Source organism: Aotus nancymaae, unplaced genomic scaffold (assembly GCF_030222135.1).
Source record: "Aotus nancymaae isolate 86718 unplaced genomic scaffold, 86718_ANA_hifiasm-v0.15.2.pri h1tg000025l, whole genome shotgun sequence".
Lineage (NCBI taxonomy): Eukaryota > Metazoa > Chordata > Mammalia > Primates > Aotidae > Aotus > Aotus nancymaae.
The window spans coordinates 30,587,603-30,610,096 of record NW_026988438.1 but is presented as its reverse complement, the minus strand read 5'-3'; the positions used below and the strand labels follow the sequence as shown (position 1 = coordinate 30,610,096).

Genomic DNA, 22,494 nt, shown 5'->3' with positions numbered 1-22,494 from the left:
AGCCAGACACCCTGGGTTTGAGTACCAGCTCCTCCACTAATCACACTGTGTGACCCTGGGCAAGTTTCTTAACCTCTCCCTCCCTCAATTGCCTCATCTGGAGAATGGAGATAATAATACTGTCCATCTCATTGTCATGTCATGGTGCTTAAAAATGGGTTAATATATGAAACTCTCTAAGAACAATGCCTGACACAGTAAGAGCTGTGTCAGGGCTGATTTGTTTCATTGTTATCTAAAGCACAAATACATGCTCAGTGATTTACTTCATCAGATGTTCCCCAGTCCTGTTCCTGGCTTTCCTACTTACTCAGGCCAACAGCCCCACCTCCTCACAAAATCTAACTATTTACAGACTTTTTATATCATGGAGAAGAGTGAGAGCAGCAACTTTCATTTGGCCAGAAAGAGGACAGTCTTAACTGACAGAAATGGTAGGTAGGGCATGAGATCTCATAGGTGGGAAATCCAAGGAGAGAGATATGTCCAGAGAATTTGCTTATTAAATGACCAGAAAGTGACCATTATAAATCATTCTCATCATCACCTCGAAAGAAGTTTAAAAAATAAAATTATTTTGTTATTTTACTTATAGCTTTAGAAACTATACATTTACTTTGAGGACATCTTTATTTGTACCTTGTTTGCTCATGGGCTTGTGGGTCATGATTTCCTGGCTGCAGGCTACCTTTGATAGATGAATGATGGACCCTTAGAGGTGGCAGGCCCCTACTGAGATCATAATACGAGATATAGATTGCATCATGAGGTTTATTAGCCTTCATTCATTCAGAAGTGAGAAATCTTTGTTCTCCTCCCCCTGCCACATTTTATAGCCAAAGAAACAACGGATGTGTTTCTTTGAAAGAGGGAAAGTGTCAAAACATACAAAGTTAGGATTGCACAGAGTAGCTTATTTGCAGACTCCTAGTCAAATGTGTTATTTTATTATTATTACTGTTTTGAGACGGGGTCTCACTCTGTCACCCAGGCTGGAGTGTAGTGGTACAATCACAGCTTACTGCAGCCTTCACTTCCCCAGGCTCAGGTGATCCTCCCACCTCAGCCTCCTGAGTAGCCGGGACTACAGGTGTGCACCACCACACCCGGCTAATTTTTTTGTAGAGATGGAGTTTTGCTATGTTGCCCAGGCTGATTTCTAACTCCTGGGCTCAAGTGATCTACCTACCTCAACCTCCCAAAGTGCTGGGATTACAGGTATGAGCCACTGTACGCAGCGTACATGATTTTGTCAGATGGTAGCAGTAATCTTTCTTGCCTATATTTTAAAACATAAGTACATTTTCTGTGTGTAAACAGCTATACTCTCACAGACTACTTTGAGATAAATCTTAAGAGTTTGACAAGAGCAACTAGTGTGTAAAATTGCTTACCATGAGTTATTTCTTTCTGAAAGAATTCACAAAGTGTGGTTGGAACACAGGCATGTATAATTTTTTATCAACAAGAGAGGCAAGCCCAGTCCACGTCACTTCTGAATGAGTACAGACAGGCTGACCATGTAAGGGAAAGAAAGGGATCAAGTAGGGCGCCCATACCCTCACCCTGGAATAGCTCCCGGTAAAAAGGTGGCAGTGCAGGTTCTGTGTGACCTGCAGACGTGCTCTGTGCTCTGTGGCCCACTGGCTTTTAAAAATGCTTTTTAAATTACTTACTCAGATTTCAAAATTGAACTTCATGCAAAAATCTAGATAGACATAGGGCTTTTGGAGGAGGGAAGTAGGGGGTTCTGGCCAATACTGGGCTCACATTCTCATGGAATATCAACCAACTTGTGCTGAGAGGGGCTCCCACTGCAGACTCAGGCCCCTGTCCTGTAGCCATACCCCATGTGTGCTGTTTCACCTGTTATCTAGCCCACCTCTGAGTGGGTGGTCACAGCCTGCTCCCTAATGACAAGGGGATGCTGGGGAAGGAGTTCCTGCTTCTGGCTGGAGGAGGAGGGACTCACAATATATGGAAGATTTGTCCAGCTTATGATAAGTGTCCAAAAGACAGTGAGTGACCACAAGACAAATGAGCACTCCTACTCAAGGAAGAAGACGCTTGCAGGATAGCTGTCACTGACACGCCTCTGTCATGGCAGCCTTTTCCTCTTCTCCCCCGCACAGGCAGAGCCTCCCAGGCTACCGTGTTCTCCCACTTCCGTATCTCTGATTATTTGCTGCTCCTGCTTTACTAGAACAGACTCCTCTGTTCACGTCTCTGCCTGGTGAAAAATAAGATCACTTCTACCAAGTGTTTCTATTGCGTCTCCTCCTACCAAGTGTCTCTTTATCGCGCCTCCTCCTCAAGTTTGAATGGATGATTCTATGCCTTAGCACTCTCTACCTCTCCTGGGGCACTTAACTGACTTCTGCTTTTAACATAGTTATTTGTAGTGGTGATGATAAGTATCACTTCCACGTATGTGTCAGGACGTGTACTGTGCCTTCATATACAATGTTTGTTTTAATACAACAAAAAAAATTAAGCATTATAGCTCCTAATTTACAAATCAAGAAAAGGAGGCCCACTAAGGTAAAGTGACCTGAACAAGGCCATGCAGCTGGGAAAAGGGAAAGGCGGAAGCAGAACCCGGGTCATCCGATTCTGAGACCAGTCCCTGTATTCTGGCCTCCCATGGAAGGGCATTTTAGTTCTGTTTCCCTCACCACCCTCTAATGGTGCTTGAATGTGCATTTTTGATGCTGTTTTTCAGATATTTCGTGAATTGAGACAAAGTATAAAAGCCTTTGAGAATCTGGCCTTTTAAATTCTAAACATTTTAAATACATTTCAGAGCAAAACAACATTCTAAATGAATTGAGAGAACACAAAGCCTCAAAGAGCTCTTGGGTGCAGCCCCTGACTTCCCAGAGCTCAGCATTCTCAACTGTCAGATTTTAACACATACTTCTTTTGGTAATTGTTTAATTATTGTATCTGTCAAGAAAGAAAAAAGTCTTTCAGAGCCATCAAATACTACATATAAAAATATCCTCCAATCCTGGATTTTGAAAAATCCTTCCCTGTGAGTTCAGCAAGGCAGCACCTCCGTGGTACCTAAGCATTCCCGGATTCCTAAAGATAAAACTAGATGGAAACTAAGGGCACTCAGGTGAAGGAGGAGCAAGCGGAAGAATTACAATCACCTTTATGGGGTTCCTCTCACTTAAAGATCTCAAAAATATTTTTAAATCTTTGCAAAATGGAAGCAGGTGTGTAACATGACCTGAATCATATCATGCTAATAAAGTAATGTGGTGCAGTAGAAATGAGGTTTTAATGGTGAAACCCTATCTCTACTAAAAATACAAAAATTAGCCAGGCGTGGCAATGTGTGCCTATAGTCCCAGCTACTTGGGAGGCTGAGGTGGGAGGATCACTTGAACCCAGGAAGTGGAGGTTGCAGTGAGCTGAGATCACGCCACTGCACTATAGCCTGGGTGACAGAGTGACACTGTGTCTCAAAAAAAGAGAAAAAAAGAGAAATGAAGTTTTAGATTAGAAAAACCAGGGCTTTAAATTCAGTTCTGATGATCTTTCTGAAATTTAGTAGAAATTGCATACTTCTCTGAGGCAAAGTTTGGTTATTTGTTATATGGAAATATCTACCACATGGTTGTCGAGAGGATTACATAAAACAACGTCTTAGAAGCCCCCAATGCAGGGCTGGGCACCTGCTGGGTGGGTGAGTCAAAAAGCTATACAGCCGATCTTTATTACTTGCAGATTCCACATTTGTGAAGTCACCTATGCGTATTTGCTAAAATGTATCTATAACTGGAAAATCAGTACTCAGGGTGCTTTTGTGGTCATTCCCAGGCATGTGAAAAGTGGTGGAAAACTGTAGACACTAACACGTGTATATAGCACGAGCATGTTCTAGCTGAGTTGGAATAAGAGGACACTCTGCCTTCTTGTTTCAGCTCTTATCCTATAAACCAGTATCCCTCTTGTAGTCTGTATAATGCCACATTTTTCCAAATTTTGTACTTATTGTTGGTGATTTTGCAGTTTAAAATGGCCCCAAGTGAAGTGCTAAAGCGCTGCCTAGTACTCTTAAGCCCAAGAAGGCTGTGATGTGCCTCATGGAGAAAATATTTGTTCGATAAGATTTGTTCAGACATGACTCATAGTGCCACTGGCCGTGGGCTGTCTTGTTCTATCTGGGCCCTCAATGGATTAGATGGTGACCACCCACATTGGTAAGGGAGATCTTTACTCAGTCTACAGATTCAAAGTCTAACCTGTTTTGGAAAGACCTTCACAGATACACCCAGAAATGATGTTCTACCAGCCAGATGGGCAGCCCTTAGCCCAACTAAGTCGACACATAAAAGTAATCATCACATTCTGTGTTCATTCTGTGTTCATGACAACTTTCTAAATATAACTATAGTGAATAATGAGAATCAACTGTATTTTATTTAGTTCCTGTATTAGATAGGTTCAATATTAGTGGATAAAACAAATTAATTAGAAAATCTTCATGACTTAACACAATGGGAGTTTATTTTTCATGTATGTAAAGTCTAATCAGGTGTTTGGCAGGTGGTCTTACAGGTGAGTCAGGGACCTGGACTCCTTTCATCTTGAGGCTCTGCCAACACATAGGACCTTTGCTACCAGCCAATGAGTGGAGAAATAGAAAAGTCACAGGCAGAAGGTCTTTCTGAACCAGCCCAGAAGTAATAGCACATCACCTCTGCCTTCATTGCATTGACCAGAACTCAGTCTCGTGGTCACATCTAACTGCAAGGGAGACTGGGAGATGTAACCTAGCCTTGTGCTGAGGGATTACAGGAATACTCTGCCACAATTCTCCTTAAAGTCTCTTTATAGAGCTTTTTTTTCTTAGGTAAATGACAAAACCCTTAGGTAAGTGGCATTTCAGTTTTTAAAGGTTATTCTTCCCCACCCTTTCCAGTTTTTCACCAGGAGAAGCAGTTCTGTCTCCTGTCATGTGTCTTAGTTAAAAGATGAGATCCTTATATAATGAGACCTCTCTATATTTTCTTGTGCTGTTAATACTTCAACCAACTCTTTAATCCTTGCTATAAAAATTTGACTGAAAATATTTTTGCCACTGAATAAAAGATTATAAAATGAATAGATCCAGAGCCTCCTGTAAAAGCAAGTGTTAAAATACAAATACCTGATAATTTATGTTTGTTCCAACTAAATTGTGGGCTTCCATCCAAGTTGCCTTAGTGTCAGCCTGTAAAATGCTGTGTTTGACTCTATGTCATTGTGTGTGTTAGTTTAGCACACCATTAGTTTTGTTTTAGTAATAAAATAACATTGATGTTACCTGAAGGAAACACCTACTACCCTCCTGAGATCTCTGCTCAATTTTACTATGGTTTTACACTGTGGACTCTGATGAGTATTTTATTTTTTGGTCTTTCTGTTCTTGTTTTAATATCAAGGAAGGAAGCAGTAGGACAGTGATAATCAGGTTCCTTCTTTCAGGGAGCCTGAAATACTTTGTAAGAAAAATATAGTCATGTACAACAGTCAGCTCTTGCACCTCCTTGGAACTCCTAGGAAAACTATCATGAACTCTTTCCCTAAAAAGTTGCTCTGACACACATATTTTACGCCATTTACAATTTTTATACAATTTTAGATTAACCCTGCTGGGAAAAAAGATGGCACCATATGATCCAGCAATTCCACTCTTGCATATATGCCGAAAAGAATGAAAAGCAAGGTCATGAAGAGATATTTGTACATCAATGTTCATAGCAGCATTTCTCACAACACCCCAAAGGTGAAAGCAAGCCAAGTACTCATCAATAGATGAATGGTTCAACTAAATGTGGCATATACATGCAATGGAATAATTCACAATGAATTTCTCATCCATGCTACAACATGAATGAAGGTTGAAAACATTATGCTAAATGAAATAAGCCAGACTCAAATGGACAAATACTGTACGGTTCCACATATATGAGGTACCTAGACTAGGCAAATTCATAGAGACAGAAAGTAGAACAGAGGTTACCGGAGCTGAAGGGAGGAGACAATGGGGCGTTATTGTTTAATGGGTACAGAGTTTCTGTTTGAGATGATGAAAAAGTTCTGGAAATGGATAGTGGTGCTGGTTGCGCAGCATCATGAATGCATTTCATGCCACTGAATTGTATGCTTAAAAGGGGTTAAAATGATACATTTGATATTCTTGGACTTTAGAGCCTGTTAAGCCTTGGTTCCAATTCCGGGTCTGCTGGTTATAGCATAGGTGACTTTGAGCAAAAGATTTAATGTACCTGAATGTCCTTTTCTTTACCTATAAAAATGGGGATGCTAGGGCGTTGAAGCCTCGACCTTAGAAGATTATTGTGGAAATAAGTGTGATTAGTGTGTCACATAATGACCACATATAAAAAGATAAAAAGATTAAAAAAAAAACATATTAAGTGAGCAAAATTCAGTGGCCTATACTACCAAGAAAGCATCACATTGTATAAATGCTTTTGGACTCTGTGGAGATAAGAATATTAACATGAAAAATTATAAATGCCACAGGATTTTAAAGATAAAAAAATAGAGGGACAGGCCTCATTCTGGTCCTCCAGTGACTAAAGGGACAGCAGAAACACAAAATCACCCCTGCCCAAGTGTGAGGTTTATTTCACTTTCTGCTTTGATTGTTTTTAGGTTCTCATAGAGGTTTTTTCAATTGTTGTAAACTATGGGGTTTTTCTTTAATACAGATTTTAAGTCCTTGCAGTGTGCCTTGCTATGAGTTCTAAGACACTCACCCACACATAGACACATGCATGCACACATACAAGCTCCACACATTTATCCGGAGATCAGACATCCTATATTAGCTGTTTGAAACAGAATCATATTTGCAGAATCATGCCAAAACCCTCCCTGCATAGAAAATACCAGATAGACAGTCTATGCAGAGGAGAGGTGGCCCATCCTCATCAAGATGGCTGGGCAGAAACAATGACACAGGAATAGCAAGGAAAGTAACAGCCAACAGGAGAGAAAGAGGCAGAAAAATGACTAACGCCCTAAGCCTTGCTCGAGGCTGGCGTCATGAGTTCATGTTAAGCCGGTGACATTTATAAAAGGTTACATTTCATTCTGTTTGCTTAGGAAAATGGGAGTCTATGCAGAATGACTGAAAACGATAAAACTAAAAGTTTAATGCTAAAAAGGTGGAAGTCAGTTATCTGGAAAAATCATTATGGAATTAAGTATATATATATTATTTGTATTGAGACTCAAATAGCTAAATTCTATCAGTTTTAACACCTAATTGTCTCTAGAATCTGGCTGCTTTTGTCAGTCTCCAGCACTTAGCACAAGGCTTGCCTCACAGTGGACACTCTGTGAATAAATGAATGAATGAATGAATGAACAGGTGAAAGAATCAAACTACCTATAATATGCATATGTCTGCAAGATACTCATTACCTGCATATGAGTAAAAAATCCAAGTTTAAAGCCATTGTTTTTCTTTCTTTCAGAGCAGAAGCCACTCTCTTGGGACCATTCATAAGCAGGAGACATCAACACTGTGACACATGCCAGTGCCACCGCCGCCACCACCTCCTCTGCCTCCACCTCCCCCTCCTCTGGGGGCTCCTCCTCCTCCCCTACCATCAGCACCTCCGGTAAGACCTTTTTTTTCTGATTGGTTTACTGTAGAGCTTAAACCACTTGAATACATTTGAGCAGAAGGTTTTAAATGTTCAGAAGCAGCACTGCCTAGCTTCCCTGTGGCAGGTGGCATCTTAGGTAGCTGGATCTGGCAGCTTTAGAATCTGATTCCAAACAAACCTGGCTCAGCCATTTCTCTCCCCCATTCTTCGGGAGCTTCCACCTCCACCTCATTGGTCTACTGATGTCTATGTCATTTCCCTTCTCATTCCTGCTTCTTGGTACAGGCTCGGGAGTCTCTCTGAGTGACTATCTGTCTCACTGGAAACCTCAGACGAGGGGCCATGCCAAAGTGCACAGCCAGTGAGGCATTGCGAAGTCAAGTTCCAATGTGTAATTTGGATGGTGATAATAATAGCTTGAGCTTTGGTACCATAGTACTAGGCTATTATTGTAGCCTAGTACTGAGGCTGAGGGTGGTCATTTTGTTTTGGAACAGGTATTCTCAGCCTTGGCACCATTGACATTTGGGATCAGATCATTTTTGTTGTTTGGGGCTGTCCTATGCATTGTAGGATGTTTAGTAACATCCCCGGCCTCTACTCACTAGATGCCAGTGGCACCCCCCAATTGTGGTAGTAGAAAAATGACCCCATATATTGCCAGATGTCCCCTTGTGGGGCAAAAATCACCACCGCACACACACAGTTTCAGAATGCTAGTGCTTAATGCTTATAGCAAACCTTTCCTCTAAAGAAAACCAGGAGCACTTCTCACATTTATTCTCCATTCCTCACACCACTTCAGTGAGGGGCGTCTCGCACCAGCTCCGCAGCTTCTGTTTTCAGTAGAAGATAAACGAGATGATGATACGGCACACAGAGACAGGGCTGCTTAAGGATGGTGTGAGCCAAGTCAGCAGAAGCCAGGAACAGAACCTCCCTGCCGGGTGCAGCCCTCCCTCAGATTCACAGATGACATGGCCCTGAGGAGTGCTGGCTATGAAGGGAGAGCCTGTGGCCCCAGCTGCAAGGCCATAGGCCCTGGTGAGGGTGAGAGTATGCCTGAGATGTCACCCCATGTGACATTAGCTTTGTACACAGACCCTATCTGAGGTGCTAAGGGTGTAGACCTGCCTGGAACTTGGCTCTTGCTCTGCAAGAGAGTGGAAAGAAAGCACATAGTATAAATTACATTTGAAAGCTTTCTACCAATATATGCAAAGAATAGAATAAGCATTGAAGTTTCACTGCTGAATTTGACCCAAAGTCAAGTTCAAGGTTATTGCCACAAAGTGATAAACAGTTTATAAATAAAGGAAATACACATTAAACTACCATATGGATCTTGTAAGCACTGAAGAAGTACAATTTAGAATAACTTCAAATACACAATATACCCATACATTTAGCCGGAATAAATAAACTGAACAAAACCCATGTTATTGGAGGTTTAGGAAAATAATCCTTTTTAAACATTGCTTGTGACAGACAAATGTCTAGGACTCAGTAAATGTTGAACAGGTCTTTCTGGAGTGTTCTCTGGAGGAAAACAGTAAATCTGTATGTATCATAGTTTTTCCCCTGGTAATCAGGTAGTTTTATTTTTGAGACTGATTTAAGCATTTAACCCTAAAGATGCCAAGAAGAATTTATACAAGGTTGTGCCCAGCAATGCTATTTATTATAGTGAAAAAATAGATCTCAAATGTTTTATGAGAACCAAATAAAATGTGTTATGTCATACCGTTAATTTAAAATTGCATTATGCAGTAGTGGTAATTAAAACTTACATCTGGTGGAGCATGGTGGTTCATACCTGTTAACCTAGCACTTTGGGAGGTCGAGGTGGGCAGATCAACTGAGGTCCCAAGTTCAAGACCAGTCTGGCCAACATGGGGAACTCATCTCTACAAAAAAATACAAAAATTAGCTGGGCATGGTGGCAGGCACCTGTAATCCCAGCTACTTGGGAAGCTGAGGCAGGGAGAATTGCTTGAACCCGGGAGGCAGAGGTTGCAGTGAGCTGAGATCGAGCCACTGCACTCTAGCCTAGGTGACACAGCAAGACTCCATCTCAAAAGAAAGAAAAAATTACTTCTATGCTGATATGTAGAAGTAGATATAAAATGATGGATTAGAAACAACACACATTTTGTGCATAATGAAATCAGCTACTTAAGATATGCAATAAATAGCAAAAATCAGAAGAGAATTTGATAATTTTGACAATAACATTTAGTATTTCATTAGGGAATTCCTTTTCTTTAAAGATGCTTAAATGCGTAATAAAAAATAATTTTACATCTGGTTAAATTTTTGAATTCTCTCCCTCCCTCATTTTTGAATTCTCCTCTCTCTTTCTCTCTCTCTCTCTCTCTCTCTCTCTCTCTCTGTCTGTCTCTCATGGAAGAACAAGTCAATTTAGGAGTAAAATTATCATGTAGATGTTAATATTTTCCTAAAACATTTTCTTTTTTTTTTTTTTTTTTTTTTTTTTTTGAGACAGAGTTTTGCTCTTGTTACCCAGGCTGGAGTGCAATGGCGCAATCTCGGCTCACCGCAACCTCCGCCTCCTGGGTTCAGGCAATTCTTCCTGCCTCAGCCTCCTGAGTAGCTGGGATTACAGGCACGCGCCACCATGCCCAGCTAATTTTTTGTATTTTTAGTAGAGACGGGGTTTCACCATGTTGACCAGGATGGTCTCGATCTCTTGACCTCGTGATCCACCCGCCTCGGCCTCCCAAAGTGCTGGGATTACAGGCTTGAGCCACCGCGCCCGGCAAACATTTTCTATATGTAGAAAAATAATATATATACTTACAATATATATTAAAGGCAAATAATGCTTTTAGCAGATAAAGAGTTTTTACAGATTACTGTGGAAAGGATGAATACAAAGATGGGCACAGGATATGATTAGATGGAAGAAATACAAATATTTTAATCTCACTACAATTGAATAAGAACAAATTAAAATAATGAGAAACCATTTTTATCTATCAGTTTAGTGAGACACTTTTTAAATGTCGGCTGGAGTATTGGGAACTGGGCCCTTATAACTCTTAGTGGTAGCAAAACTTGGTGACATGCTCCAAGATACAACTTGTCAGTAGAGAGCAAACCCTTTAGAAAATGGACCTACTTTCATTTCAAGTAATTTTCTTGACATGGTTTCCCTACCAGTAATTTTTTTTTAAGTAACTAATCATGGACATATAGAAATATATAGCTATAGGAGATTAGTGAAAACATGATTTGTAATAACAACCAAAAAGAAAGAAGCAAAAAACAACCCCAATTTTTTATACTAGGAGATTCAATAAATTATTGTATACCCTCTAAGTGGTATATGAAGCCGCCATTAAAATCACGCCAGAATTTAAAAGGAAAATGACAAATGTTGGCAAGGATGCAGAGTGATGGAAACTCTCATACACCGCTGATGGGAGTGTAAATTGATATAAACCCTTTGGAAAACCATTTGACAGCACCTACCACAGTTAAATATGTGCATCCTAGGTAGATACCCAAGAGAAGTGTGTGCCCACATGACCCAAAAGATATGTTAAGAATGTTTGTAGCAGCATGAATGGCATAAAACTAGAACCAACCCCCTGTGTCCATCAGTGGTAGAATGGATTGATAAAATGTGTGTTACGGCCATGCTATACAGTACTATACAGCAGTGAAAATGAATCAGCAAAACATGCAGCAACATGGAGGAATAGCCACCTGACAAAAGAATACATGCTGTATGATCCCATGTATATAAAGCTCCAAAACAGAAAAAAATAACTACAGTGTTTAGGAATGCAAGAAAAGCTGGTAACACGATGAAGGATCACCATAAAATCAGGAGATGACACCCTTTGGGAGGAGAGTGGGGCACCCAGGATCAGGAAGGCCCTAGGGGCTTCTAGAGTGCTGGCAAGACTCTATTTCTTGACATCGGTGGCAATGACATACAGTATCACTTTATAGAAATATGTTAAACTATACAAAATTATTTTATGTGCTTTTCTATTTGTGGTATTAAACAATTTAAAAGGTTAAAAGTGAAAAAAAATTACATCCCTATTAATTTGTAACTTGATTGATTTAGACAAAGATCACCCATGAAAGCTAAAACCACTGAGTGAAAGGTTGTGAGGAAAAAATATATTCTCAGAGTCCCAAGTATTACCCCTAGCTTGCTTCTTATTACAAGGGAAAAATGTCTCTTTAAAATGAATCAAACTTACTGTCATGTGTAATGGAATGACCTCCTATCACAAGCCTTTACTAGATACAAGAAGGCGCACAGAGCATCACCCTGTGGTAATCTGCCCAGAATGAATGACCTCATGAGCAAGCAATCAGACACATGCAGAATACGGGACGTTCTGCAGCAGAGGCTGGCAAACCAGGGCCCCTGGGCCACAGCCAGCTCACCACCTGTTTTTTGATCATCCTTCAGCTAAAACTGGTTTTTACATTTTCAAATGGCTGGGAAAAAAATTAAAAGAAAAGTAATATTTTGCAACACATGAAAATTATACAAAATTCACATTTTAATCCATAAATAGTGCTACTGGAGCACAGCCACACTCATGCATTTACATTTTGTCTGTGACTGCTTTTATGCTACAGCAGCAGAACACCAATTAAGCAAAACGTTATTCCTCAAAGAGAGAATTCCATTCTTCTCACTAGTAGGGTTGAATTTTTTAAATCTTACTCAATTATTATTACTATATTTTGAGTTTTGTCAATAAATATTTTGTGGAAGTTTGTTTTCTCTTTTGTTATATAAGAATATACATTATATTCTAGATTTTTGCCTCTTGGCCCACAATGCCTAAAATATTTACAGCCTGGCCCCTTCCAGGAAAAGTTTGCCAACACCTGTCCTGCAGTTGGCTGGGCTCATTCAGCCTCCCATTCCCACTACCCACCACCCACGTGCACATCCTCTGCTTCTCCTGTCAGGAACTTCCGAGACCCTGCTGAGCTGTGGCCCGCTACATCCTGCATGATCTGGCCCCTCCTATGCCCCTGTCCTGGAGTCTCCTACTTAAGCCTTCTGCATAGCCACTGAGAGCCTAGAAAGGCTCTTCCTATTCATCCCAGCTTAAGGTGTCCCTTCCTCCTTCCCTACTGCCTTTTATATCTGTAAACCCCTGCTTCAGAGCAGGTAGTAGTTTTTGACTTTTTTTTTTTTTTTTTTTGACTGGGGTCTGTAGGTGATGTTCTGTGTCACTCATGCCTGACTCAAAATAAGTACTCAACTCACTGAATGAATGAATGAAAAATTATTTGTGTAAACTGGGTTAAGAAATGGAGTTAAAATTTTTTATAACCAGTGTTCAGGACTCTAAACATCTATGTTGTGAAAAAAAAAATATTCAAAGGTAGAAAGCATGGTAAGAAAGACTAGGACCATCACAACAAGTGGATGGGATTTTGCAACAGGGTAGAGAGATAGGGCTCAACTTCCAATACAACATGGGCAAGAGGGAGTGTATAGCCCAGGAGCAGAGCGGGGGGTCAGTGAATAAACAGATACTAAAAAGAAACATCAGGGCTAAAGGGGATTCTGGTTGAACGGAGCTAACAGGATTCTTACTGAAGACAGGCCAGGGCATTGAATAGCAACCTGATGAGGTATCAAGGGCAGGGGATTCTGTCTAAACCAACCTAACAGGATTCTTGCTGAAGACAAGCCAGGGTGATCGGACATACCTTGGGGGTTGGTGAAGGATGAAGCATCTGATCAGATACTGAAGGGTGATTGGATATCGAGATGGGGTGGTTCTTGTTAAACCGACTTAGAAGGGGTTTTTGCCAAAACTGGATTTTACAAGGGAGTGCACAGATGGACCTGGGAGAAGTTTGGAAGCTTGATTAAATCTTGGTTAGGAGGTCAGAATTCTCTGGTCAAACAGAGAATCTTTGTCAATGCGCATAGACCAGCACGGCAGGTTTTATTATATGTAATCTTTGCAAGATGAAGATCATTTGCAAATGTGTTCTCATCCTCTGTAACGAAATGCAAACTTTATACCAGCTCTGGAAGATCTTAGGGATTAGGTTAGGGGCTAAACTTTCTTTAGTTTCAGCTTTCTGCCTCTCCTCTTGCCCCTTCTTGCTCCTCCCTGTCTCCATCCCTGATACGCATCTTTCCTTTTTTCAAGAGTATGGAATGGGAAGAAGGGCTGATGGGGCCTGCTGAAGCTGTGGACCAGGTTTAAAGGAAAGCCAGAAGACTCTCATCATCTCCTTCTCTTTTCTTGCTTCCAGTTCCCCTGTTTTTTGAGCTCCTTTGTCTCATTTCTTTAAAATTCAATATTGCCTGGTACGGTGGCTCAAGCCTGTAATCCCAGCAGTTTAGGAGGCCAACATGAGTGGATCACGTGAGGTCAGGAATTCGAGACCAGCCTGGCCAACATGGTGAAACCCCATCTCCACTAAAAAATGCAAAACTTAGCCAGGCTTGGTGGCGAGCACCTGTAATGCCAGCTATTTGGAAGGCTGAGGCAGGAGAAATGCTTGAACCCAAGAGGCAGAGGTCACAATGAACCAAGATCACACCACTGCACTTCAGCCTGGCTCAAAAAAAAAAAAAAAAATACTAATAGGGGCGATCCAAGATGGCTGGATAGGAACAGCTCTGGAGTGCAGTTTCCAGCAAGAACACAAAGGCCACTGTAGGTGATCACCAGGCAAGCAGGGTCTGGAGTGGACCTCCAGCAGTCCTACATCAGAGGGGCCTGACTATTAGAAGGAATTCTAAAAAACAGAAATAACTTCAACATCAACAAAAAGGATGTCCACTCGGAGACCCCATCCGAAAGTCATCAACTACAAAGACCACAAGTAGATAAATCCACAAAGATGGGAAGAAACCAGTGCAAAAAGGATGAAAACACCCAAAATCAGAATGCCTCTCCTCCTCCAAGGGATCACAACACCTCACCAGCAAGGGAACAAGACTAGATGGAGAATGAGTCTGATGAATTCACAGAAACAGGCTTCAGAAAGTGGGTAATAACAAACTTCTCTGAGCTAAAAGAACATGTTCTAACCCAATGCAAAGAAACTAAGAATGTTGAAAAAAGGTTCGATGAAATGCTAACGAGAATAAACAGCTTAGCGAAGAATATAAATGAATTGATGGAGCTGAAAAGCACAACACGAGAACGTCACGAAGCATACACAAGTTTCAATAGCCAAATCGACCAAGCAGAAGAAAGGATATCAGAGATTGAAGATCAACTCAATGAAATAAAACGAGAAGGCAAGATTAGAGAAAAAAGAGTGAAAAGAAATGAACAAAGCCTCCAAGAAATATTGGATTATGTGAAAAGACCTAATCTACATTTGATAGGTGTACCTGAATGTGACAGAGAGAATGGAATCCAAGCTGGAAAACACTCTTCAGGATATTATCCAGGAGAACTTCCCCAACCTAGCAAGGCAGGCCACCATTCAAGTCCAGGAAATACAGAGAACACCACAAAGATATTCTTCAAGAAGAGGAATCCCAAGGTACATAATCGTCAGATTCACTAGGGTTAAAATGAAGGAAAAAATGCTGAGGGCAGCCAGAGAGAAAGATCAGGTTACCCACAAAGGGAAGCCCATCAGACTCACAGTGGATCTCTCGGCAGAAACCCTACAAGCCAGAAGAGAGTGGGGGCCAATATTCAACATCCTTAAAGAAAAGAACTTTCAACCTAGAATTTCATACACAGTCAAACTAAGCTTCATAAGCAGAGAAATAAAATCCTTTATGAACAAGCAATTGCTGATTTTGTCACCACCAGGCCTGCCTTACAAAAACTCCTGAAAGAAGCATTAAACATAGAAAGGAACAACCAGTACCAGCCACTTCAAAAACGTGCCAAATGGTAAACAGCATCAACACAATGAAGAAACTGCATCAACTAATGGGCAAAACAACAAGCTGGCATCAAAATGGCAGGATCAAATTCACATATCACAATATTAACCTTAAATGTAAATGGGCTAAATGCCCCAATCAAAAGACACAGACTGGCAAATTGTATAAAAAGCCAAAATCCATTGGTGTGCTGTATCCAGGAAACCCATCTCACATGGAAGGATACACATAGGCTCAAAATAAAGGCATGGAAAAAGATTTACCAAGCAAATGGAAAGCAAAAAAAAGCAGGAGTTGCAATCCTAGTCTCTAATAAAATAGACGTTAAACCAACAAAGATCAAAAGAGACAAAGAAGGGCATTACATAATGGTAAAAGGATCAACACAACAAGAAGAGCTAAGGATCCTAAATATATATGAACCAATACAGGAGCACCCAGATACATAAAGCAAGTTCTTAACGACCTAAAAAGAGACTTAGACTCCCACACAATAATAGTGGGAGACTTTAATACTCCACTGTCAGTATTAGACAGATCAATGAGAGAGAAAATTAACAAGGATATTCAGGACTTGAACTCAGATTGGGACCAAGCAAACCTAAATAGACATTTACAGAACTCTCCACCCCAAATCCACAGAATATACATTCTTCTCAGCACCACATCACAGTTACTCTAAAGTTGACCACATAATTGGAAGTAAATCACTTCTCAGCAAATGCAAAAGAACAGAAATCATAACAAACAGTCTCTTAGACCACAGTGCAATCAAATTAGAACTCAGGATTAAGAAACTAACTCAGAACCACACAACTTCATGCAAAATGAACAACTGGCTCTTGAATGTTTACTGGATAAACAATGAAATGAAGGCAGAAATAAAGATGTTCTTCAAAACCAACGAGAACGAAGACACATGTACCAGAATCTCTGGGACACATTTAAAGCAGTGTCTACAGAAAAATTTATAGCAATAAATGCCCACATGAGAAGCAAGGAAAGGTCTAAAATCGACACCCTAGCATCAAAATTGAAAGAGCTAGAGGAGCAAGATAAAAAAAAAACTCAAAAACTAGCAGAAGAGAAGAAATAACTAAGATCAGAGCAGAACTGAAGAAGATAGGGACACAAAAAAACCCTTCGAAAAATTAATAAATCCAGGAGCTGGTTTTTTGAAAAGATCAACAAAATAGACAGACTACTAGCCAGATTAATAAAAAAGAAAAGAGAGAAGAATCAAATAGATGCAATAAAAAACGATAAAGGGAATATCACCACTGATTCCACAGAAATACAAACTACCATCAGAGATTACTACAAACAACTCTAGCACATAAACCAGTAAACCTGGAAGAAATGGATAAATTCATGGACACTTGCACCCTCCCAAGCCTAAACCAGGAAGAAGCTGAAACCCTGAATAGACCAATAACAAGGACTGAAGTTGAGGCAGCAATTGATAGCCTACCAACCAAAAAAAGCCCAGGTCCAGATGGGTTTGCAGCCGAATTCTACGAGACATACAAAGAGGAGCTGGTACCAATCATTCTGAAACTATTCCAAACAACACAAAAGGAGGGAATCCTTCCCAAATCATTTTATGAGACCAACATCATCCTGATACCAAACCCAGCAGAGACTCAACAAGAAAAGAAAACTTCAGGCCAATAACCATAATGAACATAGGTGCAAAAATCTTCAGTAAAATACTGGCAAACCGATTGCAACAGCACACCAAAAAGCTTATCCATCCACGATCAAGTAGGCTTCATCCCGGGGATGCAAGGCTGGTTCAACATACACAAGTCTATAAACGTAATCCACCACATAAACAGAGCCAAAGACAAAAGCCACATGATTATCTCAATTGATGCAGAGAAGACCTTCAACAAAATTCAACAGCCGTTTATACTAAAAATTCTCAATAAACTAGGTATTGATGGAACATTATCTCAAAATAATAAAAGCTATTTACGACAAACCCACAGCCAATATCATACTGAATGGGCAAAAACTGGAAGCATTCCCTTTGAAATCTGACACTAGACAAGGATGCCCTCTCTCACCACTCCTATTCAATATAGTATTGGAAGTTCTAGCCAGAGCAGTCAGGCAAGAAAAAGAAATAAAGGGTATTCAGTTAGGAGAGGAGTAAGTCAAATTTTCTCTATTTGCAGACGACATGATTGTATATTTAGAAGACCCCATCATCTCAGCTCAAAATCTCCTGAAACTGATAAGCAACTTCAGCAAAGTCTCAGGATATAAAATCAATGTGCAGAAATCACAAGCATTCCTATACTCCAATAACAGACTTAAAGACAGCCAAATCAAGAACGAACTGCCATTCACAATTACTACAAAGAGAATAAAATACCTAGCTAAGGATGTAACCAACAAAGGATGTAAAGGACCTCTTCAAGGAGAACTACAAACCACTGTTCAAGGAAATAAGAGAGGACACAAACAGATGGAGAAACATTCCATGCTCATGGTTAGGAAGAATCAATATTGTGAAAATGGCCATACTGCCCAAAGTAATTTATAGATTCAATGCTATCCCCATCAAGCTACCTAAACCCTCTTCAAAGAACTGGAAAAAACCACCTTAAACTTCATATGGAACCAAAAGAGAGCCCGCATAGCCAAGTCAATTCTAAGCAAATAGAACAAAGCTGGAGGCATCATACTACTTGACTTCAAACTATACTACAAGGCTACAGTAATCAAAACAGCATAATACTGGTACCAAAACAGAGATACAGACCAATGGAACAGAACAGAGGCCTCGGAGGCAATGCCACGCATCTACAACCGTCTGATCTTTGACAAACCTGACAAAAACAAGCAATGGGGAAAGGAGTCCCTGTTTAATAAATGGTGTTGGGAAAACTGGCTAGCCATGTGCAGAAAGCAGAAACTGGACCCCTTCCTGACACCTTACACTAAAATTAACTCCAGATGGATTAAAGACTTAAACATAAGACCTAACACCATAAAAACCCTAGAAGAAAACCTAGGCAAAACCATTCAGGACATAGGCATAGGCAAGGACTTCATGACCAAAACACCAAAAGCATTGGCAACAAAAGCCAAAATAGACATATGGGACCTAATCAAACTCCACAGCTTCTGCACAGCAAAAGAAACAGTCATTAGAGTGAATCGGCAACCAACAGAATGGGAAAAAATTTTTGCAATCTACCCATCTGACAAAGGGCTAATATCCAGAATCTACAAAGAACTAAAACAGATTTACAAGAAAAAAACAAGCCCATTCAAAAGTGGGCGAAGGATATGAACAGACACTCTACAAAAGAAGACATACATGAGGCCAACAAGCATGAAAAAATGCTCATCATCACTGGTCATTAGAGAAATGTGAATCAAAACTACATTGAGATACCATCTCACGCCAGTTAGAATGGCAATCATTAAAAAATCTGGAGACAACAGATGCTGGAGAGGATGTGGAGAAATAGGAACATTTTTACACTGTTGGTGGGAGTGTAAACTAGTTCAACCATTGTGGAAGGCAGTGTGGCAATTCCTCAAGGACCTAGAAATAGAAATTCCATTTGACCCAGCAATCCCATTACTGGGTATATATCCAAAGGATTATAAATCGTTCTGCTATAAGGACACATGCACACAAATGTTCATTGCAGCACTATTTACAGTAGGAAAGACCTGGAATCAACCCAAATGCCCATCGATGATAGACTGGACAGGGAAAATGTGGCACATATACACCATGGAATATTATGCAGCCATAAAAAACGATGAGTTCGTGTCCTTTGTAGGGACATGGATGAACCTGGAAACCATCATTCTCAGCAAACTGACACAAGAACAGAAAATCAAACACCACATGTTCTCACTCATAGGTGGGTGTTGAACAATGAGAACACATGGACACAGGGAGGGGAGCATCACACACTTGGGTCTGTTGGGGGGAAATAGGGGAGGGACAGCAGGGGGTGGGGAGTTGGGGAGAGATAGCATGGGGAGAAATGCCAGATATAGGTGATGGGGAGGAAGGCAGCAAATCACACTGCCACGTGTGTACCTATGCAACAATCTTGCATGTTCTTTACATGTACCCCAAAACCTAAAATGCAATAAAAAAAATTTTAAAAACTAACAAATAAATAATAAATAAAATGCAATATCAATGTCAAAATTGCCCACATGGTATGTTGGTCCACTTAAAATTAAATTATTACTTCTGCTTTACTTATAGGATGTAACTTAAAAATATATCTAAAGGAAATACAATGGATTTGACATTTGAAATGCGTCACAATTTTACCGAAGTTTTGCTTTCAACTGTACTTTGACCACTTGGTAGAGTCCAAGATGGGCAAAGAAGCCCCTTGGGGGCCTGTGATTTCTGTTTTCTTGCCACAGTTCCTAACCACGAATGATGCATTCTCCCTACGTGTCACTGATCAGCTGAGAAATTCTTTGGAGTTGGGTTTTCCAGGCAAAGCCTGACAGTAGGATTTATGATGACAGCATTTGTGTTTATTTATAAAGTAGAATGTGGATTTTTTGTAGTATTATTTTTTAATGTTGCCATTCAAGTTTAAATATTCTATGGAAGAAACAGTTCACCGAGGGCAGGCCATGTCTTATTATTTAAATACAAAGAGGAAACTGGCTTGATAGTCACTTTTTACCATGAAAAGCAATGCTCTACGTAGGAAGACACTGTGGTGCCATACATTTCTGCCTGCGCATTCTGGGAGTGATGTTTAATAGAATGCCGAAAGTAGGTGACAGTGAGAAGCTTATCACACCCTAGCTGTTTTCTTTTCTTGTTCCTGTTTGCCAGAGTCGTTGCATTCAAGAAATTCAGTGGCTTAATTTTTCTCCTTGTAGTCTAAGGATTGCATGATTCCTGGGCAAAGTAGGCTTTCTAGTATAAAATATAAGCTGTGACATATACTGGAAGGTTTTCCCACAGTCTTTAGCATACTGGGGCACATGCAGTATAGAAAAACCTATCAATCTAAGAAGGAAAATGGAGAAAATGGAATGCTCTCTGAGGTTCCATGAGAGCTTTTTTTGGAATTTTGTGTTTGCTGTTGTTAAAAAAAATGCAGAGGCAGAGGGTCGCTACGTGGAAGGGCACTTAGTAGAATTGCCATTACACCATATTCTGCAGAAGGTAATTTGCATGTCTGCTAGTGCATTTGGAATAATGAGAGTCTTAAAAATTCTTACACACTGTCACTCACTTAGGTTCCCCTGACAGTCTGGTACTTCGATTAGTGTCGCTAATGAGGGACTGGGGACACATACCAGGAACTGATAGTGGCCACTGGAATAAGGAGAAGGCTTTTGCATTAGGCCAAGCTGTTAAGACAGTATTAAGTTGACATTTGGTCTCTGCTTAGCAGTTTGCAAAATGATGCCTTTGTCTTTAAGCAATTAAAAAAACTTGATTTTCCCTCTCTTCTTTGCTAGTTAGCACCAGGAGCAGGAACATGGCTTTAGTGAAAAATGAGCCAGTGTTGACAGCAGGTTGCCTTGGTCTGGAAGAGAAAGAGGTGTGGCAGGAGCTGCCACTCATACTTCCAAAGGGTCATTCAGGATGGTATTTAAATGTGTTTCTTTTTTCACAGCTGTGAGGTGGGAGGAATAGCAGGAACAGAGAGGAGAGGGCTTGCAGTGGTGGGCAGGAGGCAGCGATTATGGACTTGTAATGCCCAGGACTTGGCAAGAAAAGCCTGCAAGTGTTAAAGCCTACAAGTGTTAAAGGCCTTTATTGAGTTTCATAGGAGCCCAGGAGCATAAGCCACTCCCAGGCGGCGTCTGAGCTGAGGGTTACGGCGGGAAGGTGACCCTGGGGTTTGTCTCTGGAGCAATGATTCCTAACTGGAGCTTTCTGTTACACCCAAATCTTCTGACTCTTTGCCTTGGAAATCTTTTAAGATTCCAGAATATCTTGCGATTCCTAGAAAACTGCCAGGGAGCCGTTCCTCCCTCCACCACGTTTGTCTTTTCATCTGTACACTGCTGTGCTTGCGAAGGCCACCATCTCTGAGAGGCTGGGATCTTTGCAGCCACTTACTCCTTCCCCCAAACTGCTCTTTCCTTCTTTAACCTTTCTTGTCATAAAAGGGAAAAAACCTCCACCCATGTCAGGTTGTTGCTGGCGGTTAGATACCCAACCCTGCCCGGGGAGGAAAACCTGTAGTAAGGTAGGGTAAGGGGTGGCCAGTGGTGAGCTCCACATCTGGTGGTGCTGGGCTGTGCAACGTGACTTCCTGGCTGCCAAGCCAACACACCACATCTCTGCAGTGGAGGGCTGACTTGGCAGCCAGGAAGTCATATTTCCTAGATTGTTTAATAAAAGGATGGGTAACATGAAGTGAGAAAAACAGGATTCATGTAGACAGTGTAGTACCAATTACATAAAACTGTGGGTGCACATGATCACCTATGTACTCTCACATAAAGACTGTAAGGAAGTAGAATATATATGTCATCAGTGCATATTTGGGGTGGAAAAGAGTTGGGTGATTTTTATTTTCTTTTTTGTATGATTCTGCATCTCCTCAGATGTCTATGTGGAACATTTGTTGCTTTTACATTGAGAAGAAAAGGTTTTAAAAATGGAATGAATTGTCACTTACCCATTGGCTGAGTTGGATCCTATAACAGTAATGCTTAATAATAACAAGCATCTACTAAATAGCTCTTGTGCCCCAGTACTGTGTTAAGCACTTAACATGGATTATCTAAATTATCTAAATATTTACAGCAATCTAATGAGGTAGGCACCAGTGTGCCATTTTAAGAATGAGGGAACTGAGTCATAGAAAGGTGACTTACATGCCCAGTGTTACACAGTCAGTGAGTGGTGGACAGTAGATGCCCCTTGAGTTCAGTGACAGCAGAGTATGTTTTTAACCTTGATCAGGGGCTGGATTCCTCCCCCAGCTTTCTGACTGCGTATACAAGTTT

The 22,494-nt window shown here is 40.7% G+C and overlaps 1 protein-coding gene across 2 annotated transcripts in view; it reads left to right on the top strand.

Moving 5' to 3' along the window:
* WIPF3 (WAS/WASL interacting protein family member 3) overlaps positions 1-22,494 on the top strand; it is a 108,066-nt gene that overhangs the window by 20,536 nt on the left and 65,036 nt on the right. Inside the window, exon 2 of one of the 2 annotated variants that reach the window (XM_064380522.1) lies at positions 7,500-7,646. In XM_064380522.1, the coding sequence (XP_064236592.1) occupies positions 7,557-7,646 (90 nt within the window). In that variant the 5' untranslated portion in view covers positions 7,500-7,556. The remainder of the gene's footprint in view (positions 1-7,499; positions 7,647-22,494) is intronic. The other variant, XM_064380523.1, reaches the window with a different exon arrangement.